Here is a 23465-nt window from a genome sequence, read left to right as displayed (position 1 = left end):
GAGCTGTGGTTAAATCTTTATTGCTCCAGACCAGAATAAAGAATATTCCACCAAAGAAGAAGATAAGCCTTGATCTTGTCTTTGGCCGAGTGAGCCAGCTGTGAGCCAGCTTCTAGTGGCTCACAAATGAGTAGTGGGCCATGTTATCACGTTCACGGTTACACCTCCAGGGTTCAGGGCCTGGCCTGTCGTTAGCAGTGAATATCTGTCAAGTGACTTATCCATTCCATCTACCCAGTTAACTTAATTCCCATTATGTGCTATGGCTGTCGGTTCAAAGGTAAGTGAAATGGGGTGCCCCCTAGAGGAAGTCTCTTGGCTCTGGGTGCAGGTCAAATGTAATCACTAGTATCACTAGTATACAGTGGTTCTAAGTCTTCTCAATACTGAGACCCTTTAATACAGTTCCTCATGTTGTGGTGACTCCTAACCATAAAATTATTCCATTGCTACTTCATAAGTATAATTTTGCTACTGTTATGAATCATAATGTAAAACATATGATATACAGGCTATCTGATATGTGACCCCCAAAGAGGTTGCCACCCACAAATTGAGAACCACCGTTTTAAAATAATGTAAAGAATGAATGAATGCCAACTTAACTGGGAGGAATGGGTTGAGTCCAGTGGGAACACAGAAAAAAAGGAATGATCCATCAGCATGAAGCATCCCAGAAGTCTTGGCAAGACAAGGGGATAAGATGTTGATTATAACCTTAAAAGGTGAGACATTCACCTTAAGATGGATGGAGGAAAGGAGCAGGTTAATTTAGATCCATTCTCATGTAAAGACAAAATGTGATTGTCTCTTCAAATGCATTTCCAACAGAGTTGAGGGAAATCTAGGGCCCAGACACACCAACCTGTCCACCTAAGCTCGGTTTGACAGCTCAGGAGCAGAGGACCAGCCAGACTTTTCAGGTCAAGCACCTGAAGTGTACAGAACCACCCAGCCAGTTGTCACAGGTCCAGGTCCTTCCTCTCCTGGCCAGGTAGCTGGATTGCTCCCCACTTCTCCCTATAGCTAGGAGAGGGGACGTTTAGCAGATTCTTTGAACAATGCATAGAAAGAGCAAGCCAACCTGCAAACCTGCTGCTCTGGGCTCCATGAGGGAGTTGAACGGAGCTGCACCAGAGAGGAGTCGGTCTTCCGTGGTTAGTCCATCCCCATTCAATGTACTCTGTCCGTTTCCTGCTCAGATTTGAGGATTTTCAGGCCTAGAGGGAGAGTCCCTAGGGGCCAGCATTAGACCGAGAACAATCACACGAGATTGACAAGAGTGGCGAGCACAGAAGGAAAGGCAGTGTCTTGTCCAGAGCTCGAGAGAGGAGGGGGAGGGCGGTGGGGCCCCGGTTACTTTGCTGAAGGCTGCGGAGCTTGCACAGCCACAGAGCGACCGGGAAGAGAGCTAGCGGAGACGACCAGGCGGTCCGCTTGGGGGAAGGGAGTCGGCGGCTCAGTGGGCCTCTGGGGTGTAGTATGTGTCAGTGCCTGTGAGTGTGTGTGTGTGTGTGTGTGTGTGTGTGTGTGTGTGTCTGGCGGAGGGCCAGGGTGATTTCCCATAAACCACATGCCCCGCCAGCCCGCCCGCTTAAAAGGCTGTGCCGAGGGCTGGCCAGCGAAGCTCGGCCAGGGGAAAGTGAAAGTTTGCCTCGGTGCTCTCGGTGTCGCTGCGGCTCTCTGCATCCCAGGACAGCGGAGTGGCCCTCGACCCGGGCGCAGCCTCTCCAGCCACTAACAAGCAAGGGAGCGAGCGAACCAGGACGGCCAACACGCCGTGCCGGGACCCAGCTGCCCGTATGACCGCGCGGGGCGCCGCGGGGCGCTGCCCTTCTTCGGTAAGCTGCAACCGTGGCGCGCGGGGCCCGGGCCGGGCCAGGGCAGGAGCTCTGCAGCAAGCAGCAGGCGGCTCGGCGCGGCCCCTTGGAGCGTACAGCCCCTTCTCGCAAGCAGCCCAGGCTTCCCGGCCCTGGGTTCTGGCTTCCTTACAACTTCTATGCTAGGGCTGAGGCCCGCGGTAATTTCAATAGCTGCTCCTGGGGCTGCAGCGCTTTGCAAAGTAAAGGGAAGGCTGCTCATCCCATTGCACAGAGGAGAACACTGAGCTATCCACGGGCAGGAGAGAGAGAGATGAGGGCGCGAGGGGTGTTGCAGCAATTGGTACAGGCCCAGTGTTTGCCAGAATAATCAACCAAGTCTCCAGGTTCCGAGTGAGAGATCCGAGTGTGGCATCATCCCCAGTAGACATCTTTTGGCTGTTGCACATGTTTTTTAGGCCCCAATTGGGAGTGGGCCTTCTGGGTAGGGAAATTCAGGGTCACTCAGCTTTATGCCAGGACTTGTGCTGAGCAACCTGTTGGCAGAAAAAAAAGAGATGGGCATGCTGCTGCTTGTTCAGTGGATGTGCAAGAGCTGTTAGGGACTTGGGTGGCTCTTTGAGGGGAATTGGATCTGATTTTCTTGAAAAATTTGGTTCAATGAAATGGGACTATTCTGGGCTCTTCTGCTGACTGAGGAAAGTGCAAGGAGAATTCAGAGCTGCAGGGCTAATGATGGGCTGGCTGCTCAGAAGAGTCCCCAGTAGTGGCAGCAGATGATACTGTGACTCTTACAGAGCAAAGGATGACACTTTCAATGAACAGCAAATGGGCTTGCTTGGGGGAGAATGAGAGGAAAAATCTAGAGGGCAGAGACAGAACATGTGATGGGCAGAGGTTGCAGGTGTTTGGGAGGAGAGAGAAGTAGGTCCACAGGGAGGGAGGGAGGGAGGGAGGGCTCAGTAAGAGGAAGACCCAGAAGATGGGGTTTGGAGGAGGAGAAGGGATAAAGGGTTATATCATAAGCAACAAGCAAAAGAAAGAGAGAAAGGAAGAGAAAAAAACAAAAGAAGGAAGGAAGGAAGGAAAGAGAGAAATCAAGAAAGAAGACTAGAAGGGGAAACAAGAGGAAAGAGAGGAGGCCAGCATTAGACAAGGTGAGTCGGAGGGTGTAGTCAGGCCAGGTCTCTGCAGACTTTACTGATTGGGAAATGGAACGTGGTGTCTTCAAATGCTCTGAGACTGCAGCAGTTTCCTTCCAGGGCTGCTCTCATAGTCAGAGGCTGAAGCAGTGGGTGGGAGGAAGAAGCAAGCCAGGAAGAGCCTGTCCAGCCAGATGCAGGCAGCGTATTAACCCTTGGGCGTCCATCTTTATCCCTGTCTGAGGTAGTAGTGGGGTTACACATCCAGATCCAGGAGTGGCCCCCTTTGGTCATCTTTGAAGCTAGCAGCTGTGCATTATTTCTGTGCATGCTTGAAATGCCACCAAAAGCTAGGTAGCCGTGAAGTAATGTGTTTACCTTGGTATCTTCAAACATCAATGACTTGACGTTCCAGGATTGAGGTGTTTCTGAACATCTCCACTCCCAGGTTCTTTCCTCCACACCATACACACTGTGGGCTAACAGCCTGGGCCAGAGTTATCTTCTGCACAGTCATTTCCTTTAACAGGTCCTGAGCCTGGGGTTCTGGAGATCTGGGCTGCCACTCCAACTCAGGGCTAACTTTCCAATTGCCCAACTGTGCCCAATGCAGTTTACCAACCCATAGCTGGCTGTACCTTCTCTCTCTCTCTCTCTCTCTCTCTCTCTCTCTCTCTCTCTCTCTCTCTCTCTCCTCCCTCTCTGAGGTCAGGCAAGGACCTCAACAAGTCCTGTGCTTAATGGCATTGGGCAACCCTGTGCCTTAACACCCATCACCATCTTCCACCCTTTAAAGCCTCACTGTAGTCCCTCTTCCCACCGCACTTCCCAGCCAATGTTGCCTTTCCTCCCTGGTACGAACCGGCAAGGCTTTGGATGTAAACCAGTGTTGTTATGGACTGTTTCATAGCTTCCCTGTGTTTTTCCAATGCACTCCTATTTGAAGCATTTGTCTCATCATCTGGACTATTGGGGCAGAGCCCAGAAACTAGAAGGTGCCAGTTGTCACTCCACCCCGCCAGCATTTCCCTGAATTGGGGGATATCAGCAGCCAGAATGCTCAGAATGGCAGCCTCAGGCCAGGGAAAGAAAGGCCAAGAGTCCCTCTGCCTCAGGCTGGCATCTCCTGGGACAACTATTGGAGCCTGAAGGGACGGGAGGATCTTAGGGTAGATGAGGAAGGAAGAAAGGAGAAAGGATGGACCTAGTCAGGTGTCAGGAGCCAGACCTGTTACACTAGGGATGAGCAGCTACTGGGCCAGGTGGGTGTTGACGAAAGAGAGAGACTTACTTGCTGTGGCAAGAGCTTGCTGACTAGACGAAGGGCCTGATGGGTCTCAGATAGGCAGATGCCAGCAGTGCAACACAGCATCATCTTTGATTAGTCAGATGGACTCTTCTTGGAAATGCAAGTCCAAGGCTCCAGGAGGTCTCCCACTTGGGTTGAGTTCCCAGTGTTTGGGTCTGGTATTTCCCCCTGTAGAACCAGACCTGTGGAACCAGGTGGGAAGGAAGGTAGGTGCCAGGGGTAATGCGTGTTTCTGGCTTGCAGTCTGAAAGCTAGTGTCTAACCACAAACTTGAAGTCAGCTTACAAGGTATCTATTTGTCTCAGTGTTAAAGTTGAAAGGACAGAAAATCTTACCCTTGACTCTCTCAGTCATTAAAACTTATACTGGTTGGCACACCATTACTGTTATCATTAGATGTTCTCTGTAAGCTGGAAAGACGGCTCATCATTTAAAAACACCTGTTGCTCTTGCCATGGATCCAGGTTCAAATCCCAGAACCCAGATGGTGGTTCACAACCATTCATACTTCTAGATCCAGGAGATGCCAAGAGGCAAGCACATAGATTGTGTACATGCAAGCAAGCAAAACATTCATAAACACAAAACAAAAATAAATAAGCCTTTTTAAATTGTTTTTTTAAGTTCCCTGTATTATTGAGCTGCCCTGGGTTAACCTGAGAAGAGTTCTTGGAGAAGATGCCATTGAGGTTATTATCAAGGGAAGAATGAAGTGGTTAACCTGGCTGATAAGAAGCTAATTGGGGAGTGCTGCATTAGGGGAATGGGGCTTTGTTTTTTGTCCTTAGTGGGACACAGGGGTAGCTAGGGAGAGGAAGTACTGGAAAGACATGATTCTCTTCTGTTATAGACATGGATGGGCTCCCGGCTGCTGCTGGTGTGTCTCCTCGTGAGCAGGAGTATTGCCAAGGAGGTGTCGGAACACTGTAGCCACATGATTGGGAATGGACACCTGCAGGTCCTGCAGCAGTTGGTGAGTATGAGACATGCCTTCTCCTCACTGAGGAAACTGAGGCAGCAGCCAGAAGACAGAGTCAAAGAGAGGCTCACAGAAAATAGTTAACTGGATAATGGCTATCCTGGTACTTCTCTCATTGATCTTCTTGAGGTGAAGACCTTAGGTCCACCTCACCCCTTTATCTGGGTCCCCTATAGTGAATAGGGTGGGCTTTAAACTGTTGCCTGAGTTAATGGTAGCCCAGGAATGTCCACTATGGGTTCTAAAAAACTCCTTGACCTGCTCTGACTCAGACAATGCCTCCTTTGGGAAGTCAGCCCGGTCTGCCTGCTGGGTCCAGATGGTTCATCCAGCTCCTAGATAACAGGATCCCCTGACAGCCTGGCACCAGGGCCCACCCAAATTTAAATGGGAGGCTCTAGCCTAACTCCTTGCCTTCTGCCTTCACTCCCCTGACCCTTATCCCTGGGGTTGGGGTACCCTGCTGATCTGGGCTGTGAAGAAATCTAGATCCCATTATAATAGGCTTAATGGAATCATCAACAATTCCATGTCATCTAGCCAGGCAGGATCCAGTTGTTGTCATGGCTTCTGCTCCTCTCACTAAAGAATTTATCGTCTTTCAACAAGCTCGGTGGGGTGGGGCACCAACCAGTGGGTAAGGCCATCTGCAGAGCCTGAACTTGGGCCCTGGAGCTGAACCTCCCAATCTCCATTCTTAACAGCACTCTCTTAACAGCTTCCATAGGCCCAGGCCCAGGTCCATGAGTGCCATCATGGTCTCTGAGGGTCAGAACACTGCTCCAGGGAGAAGCAGGGGCTGGAGACCCAGACTTCCCAGAGCTTGGCCAGCCTCTCTTTGAGGTCTTTCATGATAGAGTGCTTACCATCTTCCAGAAAAGATTACATCCTATATTTTCCTAGAGATAGTTCTTCTTTATACAGACTAGATTGTGTGATTTCATAAGTCAAAGTAGAAGTGTCGGTCTGTCTGTCTGTCTGTCTGTCTGTTTGTTTTTAAGTTCTCTGGGCATTTGGAAGATACAGCTTTTCCCCTAGCTGTGGCTCTGTCATTTTGGCATTGCTTTAGGGAGGTAAAGTTAAAACATCCTCATCCCAAAACCTGCATCCCCATACTGAAGCTGAGCTGACCTGTAGGTACCATGTAACCGCTGGCCTGTTCTATCTCACAGATCGACAGCCAAATGGAGACGTCATGCCAGATTGCCTTTGAATTTGTAGACCAGGAACAGCTGGTGAGTAGCAAATGTTTGTAAGGCCCTGTGTCCTTAAGTGAATACTCACAGCCCCCCTGTGGTGGCATGGAACAGCATGAAGGCAGCAGAAAACCTAGAGCAGACAGGATGAAGATATGAGGGTCTCTGGGTGCTCAAGTGTCAAGTTCCAGCTTGCAGGGCTGGGCAGGGTCCAGAGCTTAAGTCCTTTGCTGTTTCCTTACTTTGACCTGGCATAAATCAGGCACTTGCTAAATGCTAGGCACATTCCCCAGTTAATCCTAACAGTACCATTCTGAGGCCCACAAAAATTGCTTGTTACCCATGCAGAGATTAAGAAGCATATTTAGTTAAGTGATAGGGGCCTAATTTGAATGCAGGAATGTTATACTTTGTAAAATAAAAATGTGCTTTATTTTTTTAGATCACATCTCCTCCAATCCACTAGCCAGAGACAGGAAGGAAGTCTAGCCTGGCTTGCTACCCCACACCTAACCAGTCACCCAATGCAGCCAATGCTGCCACTCTGCACCTTAGGGTGCTGTCCCTCTATCCTCCCTAGTTCTTGAAATTTTTCAGGGGCTTCCTGACTTCCGTGATTCTAGGGCACTCTTCATCTTACCACTAGGGGGAGCCCTCTGAAACCCCAAAGCCTTCACTTATTTTTCCTTACCTGTCAGGAAACCCATGGCTCCAGGAGAAAGCACAGACAGTCTAGTTCCAAGTCTGCAGTACCTACCTACCACACCCTATGTTCATTTCCCTCCTCTGCTTCATTCTGCTCCCCAGCTTTTGCATCAGCTCTTTGTGATGTCTTTCCATCACTTCCCATGTGTCCCGCAGATCCCTGGGCCACGCCTCCCTATCTTCGAGCCTCAGGAGAGCAGTCAGGCTATCCAGAATTCCTTCTGTCTCTGCGTTCTCATGCACTAGACCCATTCATTTCTGTGAGCATGCCACGGCCTGCATAGTCTCAGGGATTCATCCATCCATTCTCTTGCTCCTTCACTTGCACCATTTACTGGATCAGGCACTAGAGATACAGAGATAAAAGTAGTTTCTGTCTTTGAACCAACTGCTGTATCCTTGGAGACAAAACCCAAGGCTATGCTTTTGACAATAAGTTAGTCCTCAGTATTTTTATATTTTGGAGGATTTGAAGGGGCCTTATGGCAAAAAAAAAAAAAAAAAAAAAAAAAACCTTCTATGGAAGTAAGCTGAAAAGAGAGAGAAAGAGAGAGAGGGGTGGGAGGAAGGATGGAGAGAAGGAGGGAGGGCTAAGGGGCAGCAAGGCTGAAACCCACCCTTCCCTGTGTATCTCCTGACTAAAGCTGCGTTTCAGAAATCCAAAGCTCTCTCTAATCAGAATCCACCTTTCCTTCAATCCAATCCAACTTTCAGTTATGGTTGATTTAAAGAAAGAGAATAAAAGACAGGCCAAGGGTATCATCATCCTCATCACCAGGGTGGTGTGTCCCTTCCTCGAGAGTACAAGATGGCAGGCCACAGCCCTCTGCCTGCCTAGGGTGTGGTCATTTCATATAAAGCCTGGTTCCCAGGCCTCCATGGCCAGGTGCTAAGCTCCTGGTTCCTGTATTCCAGGATGATCCCGTTTGCTACCTAAAGAAGGCCTTTTTTCTGGTAGAAGACATAATAGAGGAAACTATACGCTTTAAAGACAACACCCCCAATGCCAACGCCACTGAGAGGCTCCATGAACTCTCCAATAGCCTGAACAGCTGCTTTACCAAGGACTATGAGGAACAGAACAAGGTAGGGTGGATTCTGGGGCTGGATCACCAGGGAAGGGGCAGAGGGAGGCTACAGAGGTCCCACCCTGCCTCACATGCTTGCCTTGCCTGAACCTTACTAACTTACTGCCTTGCCCATTCATTTCTTTACTCCATCCACTTTCATCAAGCATTCAGTAGACAGAAGGCACAGTGCCGAACCCTGAGGATATCCTTGGAACAAGAAATTCCCCTTCCCACCCTTACAGGGCTTATAGTCAAGTGAGCTAGGCAGCTGTTAAATGATGACACCTGTAAATATAATCAGAAGGGCTCTTCATCCACTCGCAAAACCTTATTGAGTGATCACTATATATCAAGTGCTGTTCAGGACACCAGGAATGAGCTGTGATTTTTTTTTTAAAAAAGGCGAAAATCCCCACAATCATGAAGAGAGGAGGGTTGCTGAGCCAGCTACAATGAGCAAGTATGTGAATGGATGATGGCACTAACAGACTGGAGAAATGCAGAGCAGGAGAGGGGAGCCCTGAGTGATAGTGCAAAGAACAGGAACCCGAGACTCTGAGAGTGCAGCTAATGTAATGAGGAGCTAATGTAATGAGGTTGCAGAGGGGAAGAGACAAAGGCAGCTTCTGAGCAAGAAAACTTTAACTGGCGCTCCAGCATGAGGAAGAGCAGTAAGGAGCATCTACGCTCAAGCCCTAGGATAACCAGGAAGGTTTGCATTCAGAAACCCAAAGCAGGTCAGCATGGCCCAGGCATGGCGTATGGACAGGAGGGAGAAAAGTCAGGAAGCACATCATTCATTCATGGTGTCAAAGAGGTGGGCTTTTTGTCTTAAATTTGAAAGAAGCCACCATAAGCTAGCAGTAGACTGGAGAGTAGGCTGTGGAGAGCAGGAATGATGGTCAGGAGGCCAGCAGGAGGCTCAGCCGAGCTGGAGATGGTGGTGAGTTGAGTCAGAGGGAGCAGGGAAAATGAAGGTGGGTGGGCATGATCCCTCCAGACAGAAAGGACTTGAAGCTTCCTGGTAGAAAGGGAAAGGGCGAGTCAGGATGCTTTCATCTTGAGTCCCTAGAGTTCTCACTGATGTCAAAATAAGGATGACCACAGGCAGAGCAGGTCTGAGGGAAGAGCTCAGTTTGGTGTGAGGCACATCAGACAGTTCCAGGAGTGGCTCATGATTGTGAATGCTAGACATACAAATGCTGTTTGTAGAGCCACAGAATGGCACAGCCCTGTCCATCCTTCAACCCCAGTGAGAACAGGATCCAGGATCCTGAATGAAACACAGCCTGAGGTAGGAGGAAAACCTAGAGAGGACAGCATCTCAGGGCTTCCAGATGGAAGGGGCCAGAAGCTTTATCAAAGGAGGCTGAGAAGTCAAATTAGATAAGGGTGAAAGCGTCCGTTGGTCTGTCTGACTTGGTGGCATGGAGATTGCTGTTGGAGGCAGATGGGGAGAAAAGAGAGGAAATAGAGGCCACAAAGTAGAGGAACTTCGCTCCAAAAGGGGACAGAAAACCAGATTTTCTGGAGTGGCTGTATGGCTGAGGAAAATATGGTTCTTTACTATGCAGCAATTCACCTGGAGAGCTTATTTAAAACGCAGAGTCCCAGCATACACTTTATGGGCTCTACTTTCCTGGACCCATAGGTGAGCCTGGGAATCTGCATTTTGAGAAGCTGCCCCATCAATGGTTGAAGTAGAAGCTCCTCAGTCTCCCCTGGGCCAGTGACTATGCACTCAGTGCATGCTGAGAGCTGAGAGCTGAGAGCTGAGAGCTGAGAGCTGAGAGCTGAGAGCTGAGAGCTGAGAGCTGAGAGCTGAGAGCTGAGAGGTGGCTCACAGGGAAGACAGGCTGGACAAGGAGCCAGGTCCAGCCACACTGCTCAGAAAAGGATTATGAGCTCCTGAACCAGCAGGCACCTCCATGCTGAGAAAGCTTGGGTGTCAGGGTTCTAGGTGAGGATGCCTGGTTTCTTTTACAGCATATAAGGCCAAGTTTGAGGGAAACCGCTTTATAAAGATACATGCAGGACAGAGCCAGCTGGCCTGCCTTAACGGCTCCCAGAAGAGGCTGGTGTGCTATTGTTCTAACATCACAAACAAGATGAATCCACATAAAGCCGGTCATTTGTCTCACCTAGCTGCTGAGCAATGAACTCAAGCCCAGATTATTTCATTCATTATTTGTCTGTTCATAAGCCTGCTATGGGTGGGCCAGAGAGATGCAGTGATGTAATCAAGGGAGCTATAGTAGCAGGGAAAACCTATTGTTCTTCCCAGAATAGCTCAGCTTTAAGGGGGGAAAGCAGGCATACTGGAAATAGGCTGTAAGATAGATAGAGTAGCTTGCTGTGAAAGATGAGGTGGGCCCAAGAGCAGAACCCTGAGGCACTGCACTATTTAGAAGAAACTCTCTGGCATAGAGCCTGAGGGAGCAGCTGGTGAGGAGGGAAGAACCCAGGAGGGCATGGCTTCTCAGAGCTGCAGAGGGTGTGAGTATGAGCACCTGGGCCCAATGCAGAGGAGAAAAACCACTCAGCACGCAGGCCAGGTCAGCACGCAGGCCAGGTCAGCACGCAGGCCAGGTCAGCACGCAGGCCAGGTCAGCACGCAGGCCAGGGCATCCTGTGCATTTCCTCCAAAATGTGGCACCAGCTAAGGACCTCATCTCCGCTGGCCTCCCCAGGTCTGTTCTTTACACCATACCAAGATGATTTTCCTAAAATACAAGTCTTATACCATGGACCACCTCCCCAGCAGGTTTTCAGTTTCCTCTTGGCTCTGTGGATTACAAGTTCCTGGCAGAGCTCTTTCCAGCTGCATCTCTTGCCATTTTCTTCCTACACGGCAGAGCTGCAGCCACTCCAGACTTCTTTCAGTCTTTGCTGTCTCTTGCTTTCCTGCCTCAGGGCCCTTGTATCTTCTACCATCTCTGCCCGAATTTCCATCTCTTCCCTCCCTCATCTTTTAGCTGTTCCTTTGGAGATCTTCTCCCTGGGGCCTCATTTAGCACCCATTTGTTACACACCTTCAGATGGTTCAGGACGCTCTCTTGGGAGTCACTGTGACTTGTAACAATGTGTTTAGTGCTAGTGTCTTCTGGACTCAGTGTCCAGCTTGGCCAGGAACCACTTCTCTTTTGCTCATTGCATGATGCCCAGGTAAATTACCATATACTTACATATGTGTTAGATGGATCTCTGAATAAATGACGCATCTCTCAGCCTCAAGACTGTACTGCTGCAAAGCAGAGACGATGTAAGGGAGGAAACAAAAGGGGGAAAGAAAATGCATGTGAGAAAACCCAAGAGAATTTGGCAAAGCTAACAGTGAGAGGAGGCCCATGTTCATGCTTACCAAAGAGGGCTCCATTCTCCTCCCAGGCCTGTGTCCGAACTTTCCATGAGACTCCTCTCCGGTTACTGGAGAAGATCAAGAATTTCTTTAATGAAACAAAGAATCTCCTTGAAAAGGACTGGAAAATTTTTAGCAAGAACTGCAACAACAGCTTTGCTAAGTGCTCTAGCCGAGGTAAGCACAGAAGGGGCCAGCTACAGGGAGGGTGTGTGCAAGGTGAGATATGGGGCTAGGGGAATCCCAGAGGCAGCCTGGGTGCTAAGTATGTTTTGTGTTTTGTGTATTCGTGTGGCTTTATGTACCTCAAGGTCCTGAGCACATGTCTTTGCTGATATGTGTGTGCATGTACACTGACTTATGCCTGCATGTACTGTCTCACTGCCAAACTTCATGTGGCAGCATCAAGAAGGCCCATGTTGGTGGCTGTGACGGTAGTGAATGGGTAAGGGGACCTTTCTCAGAAAGCCATGTAGGCATGGTGGCTTCTCCACTGGGCTCTGCAGGCTGGCTGAATAAATGGGGGTTCCGTGGAAAGAGCAGGTGCTCCACCTGTCAATCAGGGTCCTTGCTCCAGGAGCTCTGCTGCAAAACACCAGGATAACCTGGCTCCAGAAGTCCCCAGGATGCCTTGGATGTCCCCTCAAGGGACAAGGCTGGATTTGAAGTCTGAACATCATTCAAACTCTCTCTACCTGTGCACTCTGCGTGTACTCATCTCTGCATCCTGTGCCACGTGTGTCCTACACTCAGCCTCGCTCCCCAAGGCAGGGGCTGAGGTTCTGCAACCGAACAATAGCCAAGTCCAGTCTTAGCACTTCAATTCCAAACTCCCAAAATCTGGCTGCTTCCCAGCCTCAGCCTTGTCCTGCCTGTAGCAGTGGCTGTGGTGGTTCTGCTCCTGGCTGTGCATGAAACCAGTGTCTTGGAGGCTTCCAAGTGTCTTGTGTTAATCCAGGAGCTATTGCTGAGCCCCTTGGCCTGGGTGCTGCTAACCCCTGGCTTGTCCTCTGGTCAGCTAGAGCCCCAGTACACTGTCCTGTGGTCTTCCTCCCCCAAGCCCTGTTCTGTTTGTCTGTACCTTGCTTTTGGTTCCTAGTCCATGATACCCTGCATATTGATCCCTCCTGCCTGAGTTCTGTGTCATGATCGTTTATTACTGTCCTGTCCTCTCCCCAGTCCCAGAGCTGTATTAGAAGGGGGACCCCTTCCCATGCCCCAGGGCCTTATCCCCCTCTTAGCCCTTCTGGGGGAGCTGTGCTGGAGGCTGGTGACTCTATCTCCTCCACATCTTTCCTTTTCCCCCTCTCTGTGGTTCTTTCAGATGTGGTGACCAAGCCTGATTGCAACTGCCTGTACCCTAAAGCCACCCCTAGCAGTGACCTGGCCTCTGCCTCCCCTCACCAGCCCCCCGCCCCCTCCATGGCCCCTCTGGCTGGCTTGGTTTGGGATGATTCTCAGAGGACAGAGGGCAGCTCCCTCTTGCCCAGTGAGCTGCCCCTTCGAATAGAGGACCCAGGCAGTGCCAAGCAGCGACCACCCAGGAGTACCTGCCAGACCCTCGAGTCAACAGAGCAACCAAACCACAGGGACAGACTCACTGAGGACTCACAACCTCATCCTTCTGCGGGGCCCCCCATCCCTGGGGTGGAAGACATTCTTGAATCGTCACTGGGCACTAATTGGGTCCTAGAAGAAGCTTCTGGAGAGGCTAGTGAGGGATTTTTGACCCAGGAAGCGAAGTTTCCCCCCTCTGAGCCTGTAGGGGGCAGCATCCAGGCAGACACTGACAGATTCAGGGCCCTCTCAGCATCTCCATTCCCTAAATCAACAGAGGATCAACAACCAGTGGATATAACAGACATGCCGTTGACAGAGGTGAACCCTATGAGACCCACACAGAATAATACTCCTGAGAAGATGGATGGTTCATCTACGCTGCATGGAAACCACCAGGAGCCACGCTCTCCCCATATTGCAACACGGAATCCCCAACGAGTCAGCAACTCGGCCACCCCATTTGCTCAGTTACTGCTTCCCAAAAGCCACTCTTGGGGCGTTGTGCTGCCCCTTGGGGAACTCAAGGGCAAGAGAAGTACCAGGGATCGAAGGAGCCCCGCAGAGCTGGAAAGAGGACCAGAAAGTGAGGGGGCAGCCAGGCCTGTGGCCCGTTTTAATTCCATTCCTTTGACTGACACAGGCCATGTGGAGCAGCATGAGGGATCCTCTGACCCCCAGATCCCTGAGTCTGTCTTCCACCTGCTGGTGCCGGGCATCATACTAGTCTTGCTGGCTGTCGGGGGCCTCCTGTTCTACAGGTGGAAGTGGAGGGTAAGGAGAACTCCAGAAGAGGAGGACATCCTATGGGGGCAGAACAAAGGCTGGATAGGGTACAGGATGGAGTCTAACTAGGTTCCAAGAGGTTATGCAGTTGCTGGAAGGTAGGGATGACAGACCAAAGCATAGAAGGTAGTGACGGAGTGTGGCTTCAAGAATCAGGAGCTGCCAGGTTTGGTGGTGTGTATTTAACCTTAGCAATCCAGAGGTACAGGCCTGCCTCTGATCTACTGGTGGACAAAGCAAGTTCTATGCTAGCCAAAGCTACATAGAAAGATCCTGTCTGAGAAATAAATGAATTAATTAATTTATGAGGTCTCCAGCCTCCTCGAGATCATTGAGAAAAAATGAGTTATAGTCTAGCCAGAGCTACATAGATTCTGTCAAATAAATAAATAAATAAATAAATAAATAAATAAATAAATAAATAAATTTAAGAAGTCGCCAGCCTCCTTGAGATCATTGAGAAGGGATGAGAACAGAATCGTGTAGAAAAGAGAATTCTTGGCTAGGAACTCAAGAGGCAGAGGCAGGTGAATCTCTGTGAGTTTGAGGTCAGTCTGATCTACAGAGTGGCAGGGCAGCCAGGGTTATTAATGCAAAGAAACCCTGTCTTGAAAAAATGAGAGAGAGAAAGAGGGAGGGAGGAGAAGGGGGGATATTCTTGAACAACCAAGTGGGAGATGGGAGGAAGGGTGAGGAATGCTGTTCTGGGAGCTTGAGGGCCCCATAGGTGGTGGTCTACATTGGAGGGGACAGGAGAAAGAGCGCCCATCCTCAGAGGCCCAGGAATCTCCTTCAGCTGTGCATGCTTTGGGGTAGTGGGAGGAAATCTTGCAACTCTCTCAGTAACACTTGGGGGCATGCCAGCACCTCCGTGAGATAAATCTTTCTTGTTCTCAGAGCCATCGAGACCCTCAGACATTGGATTCTTCTGTGGGGCGACCAGAGGGCAGGTGAGAAGTTGGAGTGGGGCTGTAAGAGTCACTGGATGTCTGTCTTGGGACCTGTTTCCCCTCTAGATTGAAAAAGAGGCGTCTCCCCCTTGCCCTAAGGAACTAGAGCTACAGAGCAGGGTGGGTACAAAGAAAGAAGGGCTCTCTTCTTCCCATGATAGTGGAGCTTTCTCCTGATTTCTCCCTAAAGTTGGGTGGTTCTGGGTCTTCTAAAGCTCATAGAGATGGAATCCATGTGCAGGGCTGGGGATAAGCTAGGAGGTCCCCTCAGTTCCATCCTCCTGCTGAAGCCTTATGTCAGCCCTGTGTTCTGCCTGCAGCTCTCTGACCCAGGATGAGGACAGACAGGTGGAACTGCCAGTGTAGAAAGGATTCTAAGGTAAGGTTCTGATTTTGATATCTCTCTATCCCTTAAAAAGAACTATCTCCAGGTACCCACCCGTGTTGTACAAACCACTTGACTCCCAGGAGGCCTATACATTTCAACTTCCTTTCCTCTGTCCCACTCACAAGTCCATTCATTCATCATCAGGTCTAGCTAGGACCCTCTCTTCCAGGCCTCCCCTTGCTCCTGAATCCCCTCCCCCAGACTAGTTCCTGCAACCTCTGCATTATGTTTCTATTCTTGCTGTTGCTACATCTGACCACATTCCTCCTCCTCAAATGAGGCTTTTACAAGGTCTTTACCACCCTGGAGAATTTTCATTAGCCTCTACATGGCCGCCAGCCCCCTTCAACTACAAGCATTTCCAGCTTGGTGCTGAGCCCTGACCTCAGCATCATCTTCTTGCCAAACTGTGCCTTATCTGGTCCTGCTCCCAAGCCAAGGTTCTTACTCCCTCCCTGATTTAGGATCATGGTGCCATTGAAATTTAGTCTTGAGAGAGCTGTTAAAAGGTCATTTGGCCCAGTGTCCCAGCCTAAAAGGGCTACTCTGAATCCCCCACAGGGAGTCAGCCAGCTTCCTGCACACACACACACTCCCAGTTCCAGGCAAGTTCTCTGCATGCCAGTCTGCTCAACTACGCACAATACTGGGGTCACAACACTGGGGCATTTCCTTCCTTACATGGGCAAAGCTGCCTTCCTTTTTCCCCTTCCCTAACCTGGCCTCTCTCATCTTCTCATGAGGCCTGATATTTAAAGTCAGCTATTCATGTCCCCTTTTAGAATTCTCTGTGTTAAGTGTGGCCAAGCCCCTCAAACATTCCTTATATGATGTGGTTTTCAGACCCCTCACCATCCTGGACACACTCGTTTGTCAATGTCCCTCTGAAAATGTGGCGCCCAGCCCTGGACACAGTATTCCAGATGTTGTCTGACCAGCTCAGAGTACAGTGGGACGGTTGCCTTCCTTGATCTGGACAGTACTCTTCTACTCATGCAGATTAAGATCACATTAGTTTTAACAACTGCATCATATATTGTCATATGTTGAGCTTGTAGTCTATTAAAAACCCCAGTTCTATTTCCCATGAGCCTCCTCTGTCCAGCAGACCATCGCCATCCCATACTCCCATTCTTGGACACTTAGTGGTTTTAGCCAAAGTGTAGTTGGTGCTCACCTTTGTTAAAACTCCTTGTTGTTTTTCTGCCCATGCCATAAGCCTACTGAAAGTGTTTTAGCTCCTAATTTGGTCACTTTATAACTCCTGGTTGGGTCCCCTGTACACTGATGCATGTCTTTTGTTGTCCTTGCCCAGAATATTGGTGGTGACCTGTATTCTTCCTCTCCATGCCCACCCATACCAGCCTATTGGGAAGTCTCCCCTTCCTGAAATATTCCACATCCCTCTGAGTGTTCTTTTACTTCATACCCCTCCTGCTCTGTTGTATATGGCTAATGTTACATCAATCTGTACACATTGGATGTTGTTTTATGTATTTTAAATCATATTTTATGTGTATATGTGAATTTTGTAGTACTAAGAAGATTGTAAGCCCCTAGAGGGCAGGAACTATCTTCTAGTTTTTTTTCTGCACTTCATTTTCGATCCTGGATTCTAGTATAGACAGACCGTGACAGTCCATCCATGTCAAAAACTTAGTAAATCTTGGTATCTGGTTTCAGGTCTGAATCACCAACTAACCCTGGCCAGATTTCTCTAACTGACCAGCCTTCTGGCTGACCAATTAACCAGCCAACTAATCAACTCATCTTGCCAGCTAGTTGGCTAACTGACTACTTGGCCAACTAGCTGGTAACTACTTAACTGACTAGTTCTTGATTGATGAGCTGATTGACTAACTAGCTGGCAGAGTGCTTAGTTGATTTGCTGACTGACTGGATGGCAAACTAGCTGTGTGATACATTGAAGTTTCCAGTTATACCCCTTGCCGCATGTAAGCAAAGTGTCCCATGTGTAGGATGATGTGTCTAAGCCCCTTCCCCAGACAGAGGAAATCTCATAGATGCTCAGAACCAGGGAGATTTATTTGGATTAAAGTAAGCAGCAACCTATATCTAGACTCCTGGGGACCCGCTTGGCAGTAGTGTGGGTGGAGATGAGTGAAATGAATTAGCTGGCCCATTGGAGCAGCTGCAAGAAGGACATAGAGCCCCTCCAAACTTAATCAGAGAGTAAAGGTTGCTAGGCTCAGTGCTGTGTCACCTTACCAAGGGCCACTAGTTTTCTTCCCTGCCACCTGTATGACTTTGTCCTCGGCCCTGATTTCTCTGTACCCAATTGTCCTTCCCATGCCTCCTAACTCTCAGACCTGCCCAAGATTTCAAGTTCCTCACCTAAAGATTTCAAGACTTTACTCAGCTGGCTCAGATCTCAATTGATCCCCATTCCAGGCTCAAGAAGCCTATGGGACCTGAGTGCCTGTGTCCTGATTGACCAGGACTCTGACAAGGAGATGAGTGGGACACACAGAAGTGGGGACAAAGGGAAGGACATTAAGCTGCAAAAAAAAAAAAAAAAAAAAAAACTTAGGCCCTCGGCCCCAGGAAGCTAGGAGTTGAGTCAGAGGCTAGAGCATGCCCTTTGGGGCCTTCTTCCCCAATGGGCTCTGCCAGAGCCTGTGGCCTCGCTGTACCAGTATGGCTCATGTCCAGTTTATAGTTCCTTCTTGTTTCCTATCCAAAGCATGGGAATAGGCTGGGGGCCAAAGGCTGTAGGTCTTCTCTTCCTTTCTTACCCATCACAGGCTTGACCAGTGGGGCTTATGGACATTACTGGGGAGGCGCCACATGGGGTCCAAAGTCAAACTGTTGGCTGAAGTCCAGGGGATTTCTGCTATGGAACAAAGAGTTCTGAGGATGCTAGGCAAGGGGACAAGGATGGGGGTGGGGTGGGGAGAGGGCAGAGCCCTGGCTCCCATGGATGACAAGAGGCAAGTCCCTCATCCCATCTGGGAGGAGGCTAGGCTACTCGGGGTGAACATGCCTGTTGACAGGGCAAGCCCTCCCTTTTCCTGGCATTGTCTCTACCCTCTGCCCCTCAAGTCCAAGTTCTTTCTATTCAATTGCCTTTGCCCAAGTGTCTTCTGTGCAGACTCCCCTCTAAGGAATGGTATGGAGATACCTATGAAAAATTCTTTGTTAGAGTTGGCAGAGATCACCTTATATCATTGGTCTAAGACTACTGAGAAGGCCTTACCTGAGGAGTAGCCCAGTGGGGGCACTCAAGAGCTTGTTCCCTGCTCCCATCTGGTTGAGCAATAAGCCCTCTCTCTCTTGGCCTAGACCTCCTCCAGTCCCAGTCCTTCATTTTGCGGTCACTGCTCCCCCAGGAAGAGAGGTAGGAGGTGAGGCCAGTCTGTCCAAAGGCTTGGACTGCTGCCAGGCAAAGCTGCCTGGTGTCTCTGTGGTGTCTGGGGTCGCTTAGAGGGCCAGGGAAATGACCAGAGGAAGTCTTGCCTGAAGCCAGACAACAACCCACAGGAATGCCACACCTCCCCCAACTATGTCCTTAGCGACCCTCCCCACACTCCCCCTGCTGACCATCCTTCTTCCCTTCTTTCCTCTACAGCTGGGACACAGGACTATCTCTTTATGGAAGGAGACATTATGGGAACATCCATCACTACCCTCTCCTGCCATCTTCCTGGGAATGTGGCCTGCCACTACCAGAGCTCCTACCTACCAAGACTGGATGAAAGCAGCTTTGATGGGGTCTTCACATCCTAACCCTTAGACTCTCAACTAAGGAGAGAGGGCTAGAGGATGCCCCCACATACTGCCACTATTTATTGTGGGCCCTGGAGGCTCCCTGCATTTGAGGAAGGGCAGCTCGACAGCTCAGGACCCTTTCCCTTAGGGGCTGTTCCCTCCTCTCAAAACCAGAACTTGGCAGGGACCCACTAGCCTGGATGGCCCATGGGAGACCAGGACAGATAAAAAGGAGCAGAAGAGCCCTGTGCCCAGAAGACCCAACTGGTGCCAAGGAATCCCAACGTGGACAGGCAGGGACCTGTTTCCCAAGAAGAGAGCCTGACATTCCAAGGGTGGGACAACATCTGGCTGATTTCCTATAAAGGCATAAAGGCACACAGCCCAAAAGACGGGAAAAGGAAACCTTCGGCTGCTTGTGCCCACAGCTTAAAGGGGTCTATACCCTCAACTTGCCTAAGTGCCCTCTGCTGATAGCCAGGAAGGAGACCAGCCCTGCCCTCAGGACCTGTCTGACCTGGCTTATGATGCCAAGAGGAAGACAGAGCTCTAGTCTCGTCTTCTCCTGCCCATAGCCCCTGCCAGAGTTCTTTTGCCCAGCAGAGGCACCCCTCATGAAGGAAGCCATTGCACTGTGAATACTGAACCTGCCTGCTGAACAGCCTGTCCCATCCATCCCTATGAGCGACCATCCGTCCGAATGTTCTCCCACTTCCTTCAGCCTCTCCTCGGCTTCTTGCACTGAGCTGGCCTCACATGTTGACTGAGGGAGCCCCTGAGCCCTGACCTTCCCCTGCCTCAGCCTTTGATTGTCCAGGGTGAAGCTGTGGGAGAACTGCCTGGGCTACCAGTCAGAGCTGGTCTTTAGGCTGTGTTCCTTGCCCAGGTTTCTGCATCTTGCACTTTGACATTCCCAGGAGGGAAGTGACTAGTAGAAAGGAGAGAGGAAGGGGAGGCAGAGACAAAGGCCACAGGCAGAGCTATGAATGAGAATGGGTCTTGAAAACATGTGTGTACCCCTAAGCTTGAAGTTGATCTGTATATTCCAGCCCTTCAGCCAGCCTCCTTCCCGTTGCCTGAAGTCTGGAGCTGAGCAAGTTGTTCTGTCATGAACTCTGGGGACTGAGCTCCATGCTCCGCAGTGCTTGGCTCCAGCCCCACCTTCTTCTGGCCTTTGTTTTCCAGACCTGACCCAGGTAGGCAAGGATACACTCCCAGTGTCACCTACCCCACCCTGCCATCTCTAGCCAAGCAAGCCAGCTCTAGAGAGGGGTCCAAAAAAAAAAAAAATGGGTGGTTTACTTCCAATTCTGCTCTGACCTGGGCGTGGGTGACCAAGCTCTGACCTGGGCATGGGTGACCGGGCTGTCACTTGTCCCTAGTCTCTTTACGCTGCTGAGTCCCCCTTTCCTGTCCTCCCTGGCTACTGGGTCAATAATCTTTCAGGCCATGGATCCGGGAGGAGAATAGTCTGTAGGCTCCACCAGCCCTGTCCTGAGACAGCGGGGATGGAGAAGGACACTGGAGACTTTCTTGTGGGGCTTACTTAGCCTTCTTGTTACAGACTATTTCTATGCTAGAAAAGACATATTTTAAAACAGAAGGAAAAACACAGAAACAAACAAACAAAAAAAGGCATTCTCCTACTCCTCCTACCCCTCCACCTTACACATATATTATTAAAGACAGAAGAGCAAATCCAACCCATTGCAAGAAGCTCTTTGTGGGTGCCTGGTTACATCAGAGCCGGAGGAGCCCCAGATCCACCTCTGGAGCCTCCCATGTGTGCATAGGAACCCTTCTTTCCTCTGAGAAAGCTTCTGAGGGAACACTGCCTCACAAACTGTGAGACTGCATTTTTTATACTTGGAAGTGGTGAATTATTTTATATAAGGTCATTTAAATATCTATTTAAAAAATAGGAAGCTGCTTTTATATTTAATAATAAAAGAAGTGCACAAGCTGCCACGTGTGACTCATGGGAAAAGTTGCTTTTGGGGTGTGGGCAGCAACAGTAGGTGGGAGTGAGCTGGCTCTGAGATTTTTTTCAAAGTGCATGGAGAAAGTTTTCTCTGGGTTTCAGTCTTCTTTCTAAAGCCTTCTGTACTACTGATGTCCAAAGGCATTCATCTGCATATCTGTTTAATAGGAAAAGGACAGAAAGCAGCCAAACCTCAGCCCTGGCTGCTACCCCCACCCCGCCACCTCAAGCCCAGCCCAGCCCAGCCTGGGAAAATGGCTGGTTGGGCTCTTTCCAAGGGCGCCGGGGTCTGAAAGGAGGAATCTATCTCTAGGACCACAGATCCCTGCTGTCCAGGGGAGGGAGAACTGGCAGGTCCAGTAGGGTGCTGAGGTATTTAGGTGATGAAGTATTTATGTGCTAGTAGGCCGGAAAGTGGACAAGCCTAGTAGGATGGGAAGCTGCAATTGCATGCAAGGCATTAGACTGGTTCTTCCTATTAGAAGTAGAGGGAAACCAAAGATATGGATTTCCCTGGGGAGATCCGTCAGGGTGGACCAGAGCAGGTAAAGGTCCAGGTATGCACAAACACCCACCCCCATGGCAGAACTGAGACAACAAGGGCTTTCCTGTTTCGGGCAATATAATGGACAAAGTTTTAGAAAAGAGATTCCCAACCCTGGCTTAATGCAGAATTATCTGGGTTGTTTCCAAAATCCTGATATCCAAACCCTGCCCTATATCTACACAATCAGAATCTCAGGTACCAGGTGCCAGAATTGTCAAGATACCTCAGTGATTTAAGTGTGTCCCTCTGGGCACATATTGGGCCATCAGCGCCTGGCTATACTGCCAGCTAAGTGACAGAGCTGGAGTTGTACCTGTAACTAGGGATTTATGGCTAGAGGGCGGGGCTGATAGACTGCAGGAGGGTAAGATACCCTTCTTTATGGCCACTGCTGTCTCACAGGCAGAGTTAAGAACTCTAACTTAGAGATCTAATAGTAGGGCCCAGCCAAACCTCTAAACCTCTATCCGGCCAGAGGCAGGAAAATGAATCAGAAGCAACTAGGAAGAAACCTGAGGTTAACCTCTTGCAAACTGTGGACCTCAGCAAGAGGGTAGAGGGGACACTGGTGGGTGTCCCACGGCCCCTTATAGAAGACTCTGATATCAGTGGAAGTGAGTAGTGACTATGCAGCTCTGGAGGAAAGTCCCTATTTTCCAGGGCAGGCCCCTCTACCAGTGAAGCACATTTGTTCCTTGGGTTTCCTTTTTAGTTTCTTGAGGGTAGAGGGTGACCAGACTCTGCTGTCCTGGATGCTGGAATTGCTGAGGGAGCAGAGTAGCTCATGCCAGCTACTGAACATAGAGTGGCTGGCTCTCTCCACCTCAGCTGCCACAGACCACAGAAAATCCCATAGGCCGATCCCCATGGCTCTGTCTAGAGTCCAGACTCTCAACTCCATGACTGGTAGCTGGAAGTCTGAAGAGGTTATGGATAACAGCCACTGCAGTACACTGAGTTCCAGGGAGACCATGCTGCAAGGGAAGAGTGGGCTCAGTGCCTTCTCAGTGAAGAAACAACAAAGACGAGGGACCCTACAAAGCAAAGCCGCCAGGGGTAGTACAAGAAGAAACACTCTATGCTTTTGTCACCAAAGTGCAAGCATGTTCTCTAAAGAAAGGAAAAATGTGAAGACATGGCAAAGGCCACCAGGAAGGAGACATGAAAACAAGGATCTGGGCATGGTGATGCATGCCTGTAATCCCAGCACTGAGGAAACCATCGAGAGGATCACAAGTTCAAAGCCAGTCTAGGCTACATTAGTGAGTTTAAAACATTGAAGTGAGAGGTGAGGGGCAAAGAAGGGGGGAGAGAAAGAAGGGAGAGTGGGAAGGATGAAAGGCGGAAGAAAGGGGAGAGATGACGGGCCTATATCCCTCTTACATGGGAAGCTGAGGTTGCAGGTAAGTGGTACCCGCTTAGCATGCACAGGTCCTGGGTTTGGTCTCCAGTACTACAAAAGAAAACATTTAAGGATCCCAATATATCCAAGCAGCATCCCCCTTCAGCCTTCCTTTTCTGTTCTGACTCCAACTCTGAAATCAGAGAACATCCCAGCCCAGCTACTGGTGCTGCTGCTGCAAAGAGACAGGGAAACATGGAAAATCTCTGCCTCAAGCAGCAAGTAGCCTTCTGAACAGAAGGCTGCTGAGCTGAAGGGAGAAACACAGAGTACAGTGCTGCAGACTGAGCACAAGGAAAACCTGGCGCTACAGGAAGAGCATCCTCAAGCATCCTCACTGGAAACAGCAAGAAGAGGGAAGAGAAACTCAGTGAAGGTGATACTGATAAACAAGTTGCTTTTATCAATATTTCCAGCAAATCACTTAATTCATCCATAAACAACTTGCTCCTTTTAAGGGAAAAATTGAAATATAAAGAGAGCTAAGATTTCAGTTAGTGAGATGGTTCAACCTGACAACCTGAGTTGGATCCCTGGGAACCAACT

General features: G+C 49.7%; 1 protein-coding gene across 3 annotated transcripts; it reads left to right on the top strand.

Annotated features, from left to right (window-relative positions):
- The first annotated feature begins 1395 nt into the window (after window positions 1-1395).
- Csf1 (colony stimulating factor 1) lies at window positions 1396-20957 on the top strand. Of its 3 annotated transcripts, none has more exons than XM_028757312.1 (9): window positions 1396-1841; window positions 5122-5244; window positions 6423-6485; window positions 8067-8237; window positions 11609-11756; window positions 13780-13910; window positions 14820-14872; window positions 15193-15251; window positions 18850-20957. In XM_028757312.1, the coding sequence occupies exons 1-8, from the start codon at window positions 1803-1805 to the stop codon at window positions 15236-15238; spliced, it is 774 nt and encodes a 257-aa protein (XP_028613145.1). In that variant the 5' UTR covers window positions 1396-1802; the 3' UTR covers window positions 15239-15251; window positions 18850-20957. The 3 variants fall into 3 exon arrangements, with proteins under 3 accessions (XP_028613145.1, XP_028613143.1, XP_028613144.1); XM_028757310.1 differs by having other exon boundaries at window positions 12904-13910; XM_028757311.1 differs by lacking the exon at window positions 18850-20957 and adding an exon at window positions 16104-16957 and having other exon boundaries at window positions 12904-13910.
- The last annotated feature ends 2508 nt before the right edge of the window (window positions 20958-23465 follow it).

This window comes from Grammomys surdaster, unplaced genomic scaffold (genome assembly GCF_004785775.1).
Source record: "Grammomys surdaster isolate TR1022 unplaced genomic scaffold, NIH_TR_1.0 126158, whole genome shotgun sequence".
NCBI classification, from domain to species: Eukaryota; Metazoa; Chordata; class Mammalia; order Rodentia; family Muridae; genus Grammomys; species Grammomys surdaster.
The sequence above is the reverse complement of the archived record's forward strand: the minus strand, read 5'-3'. Positions and strand labels throughout refer to the sequence as shown.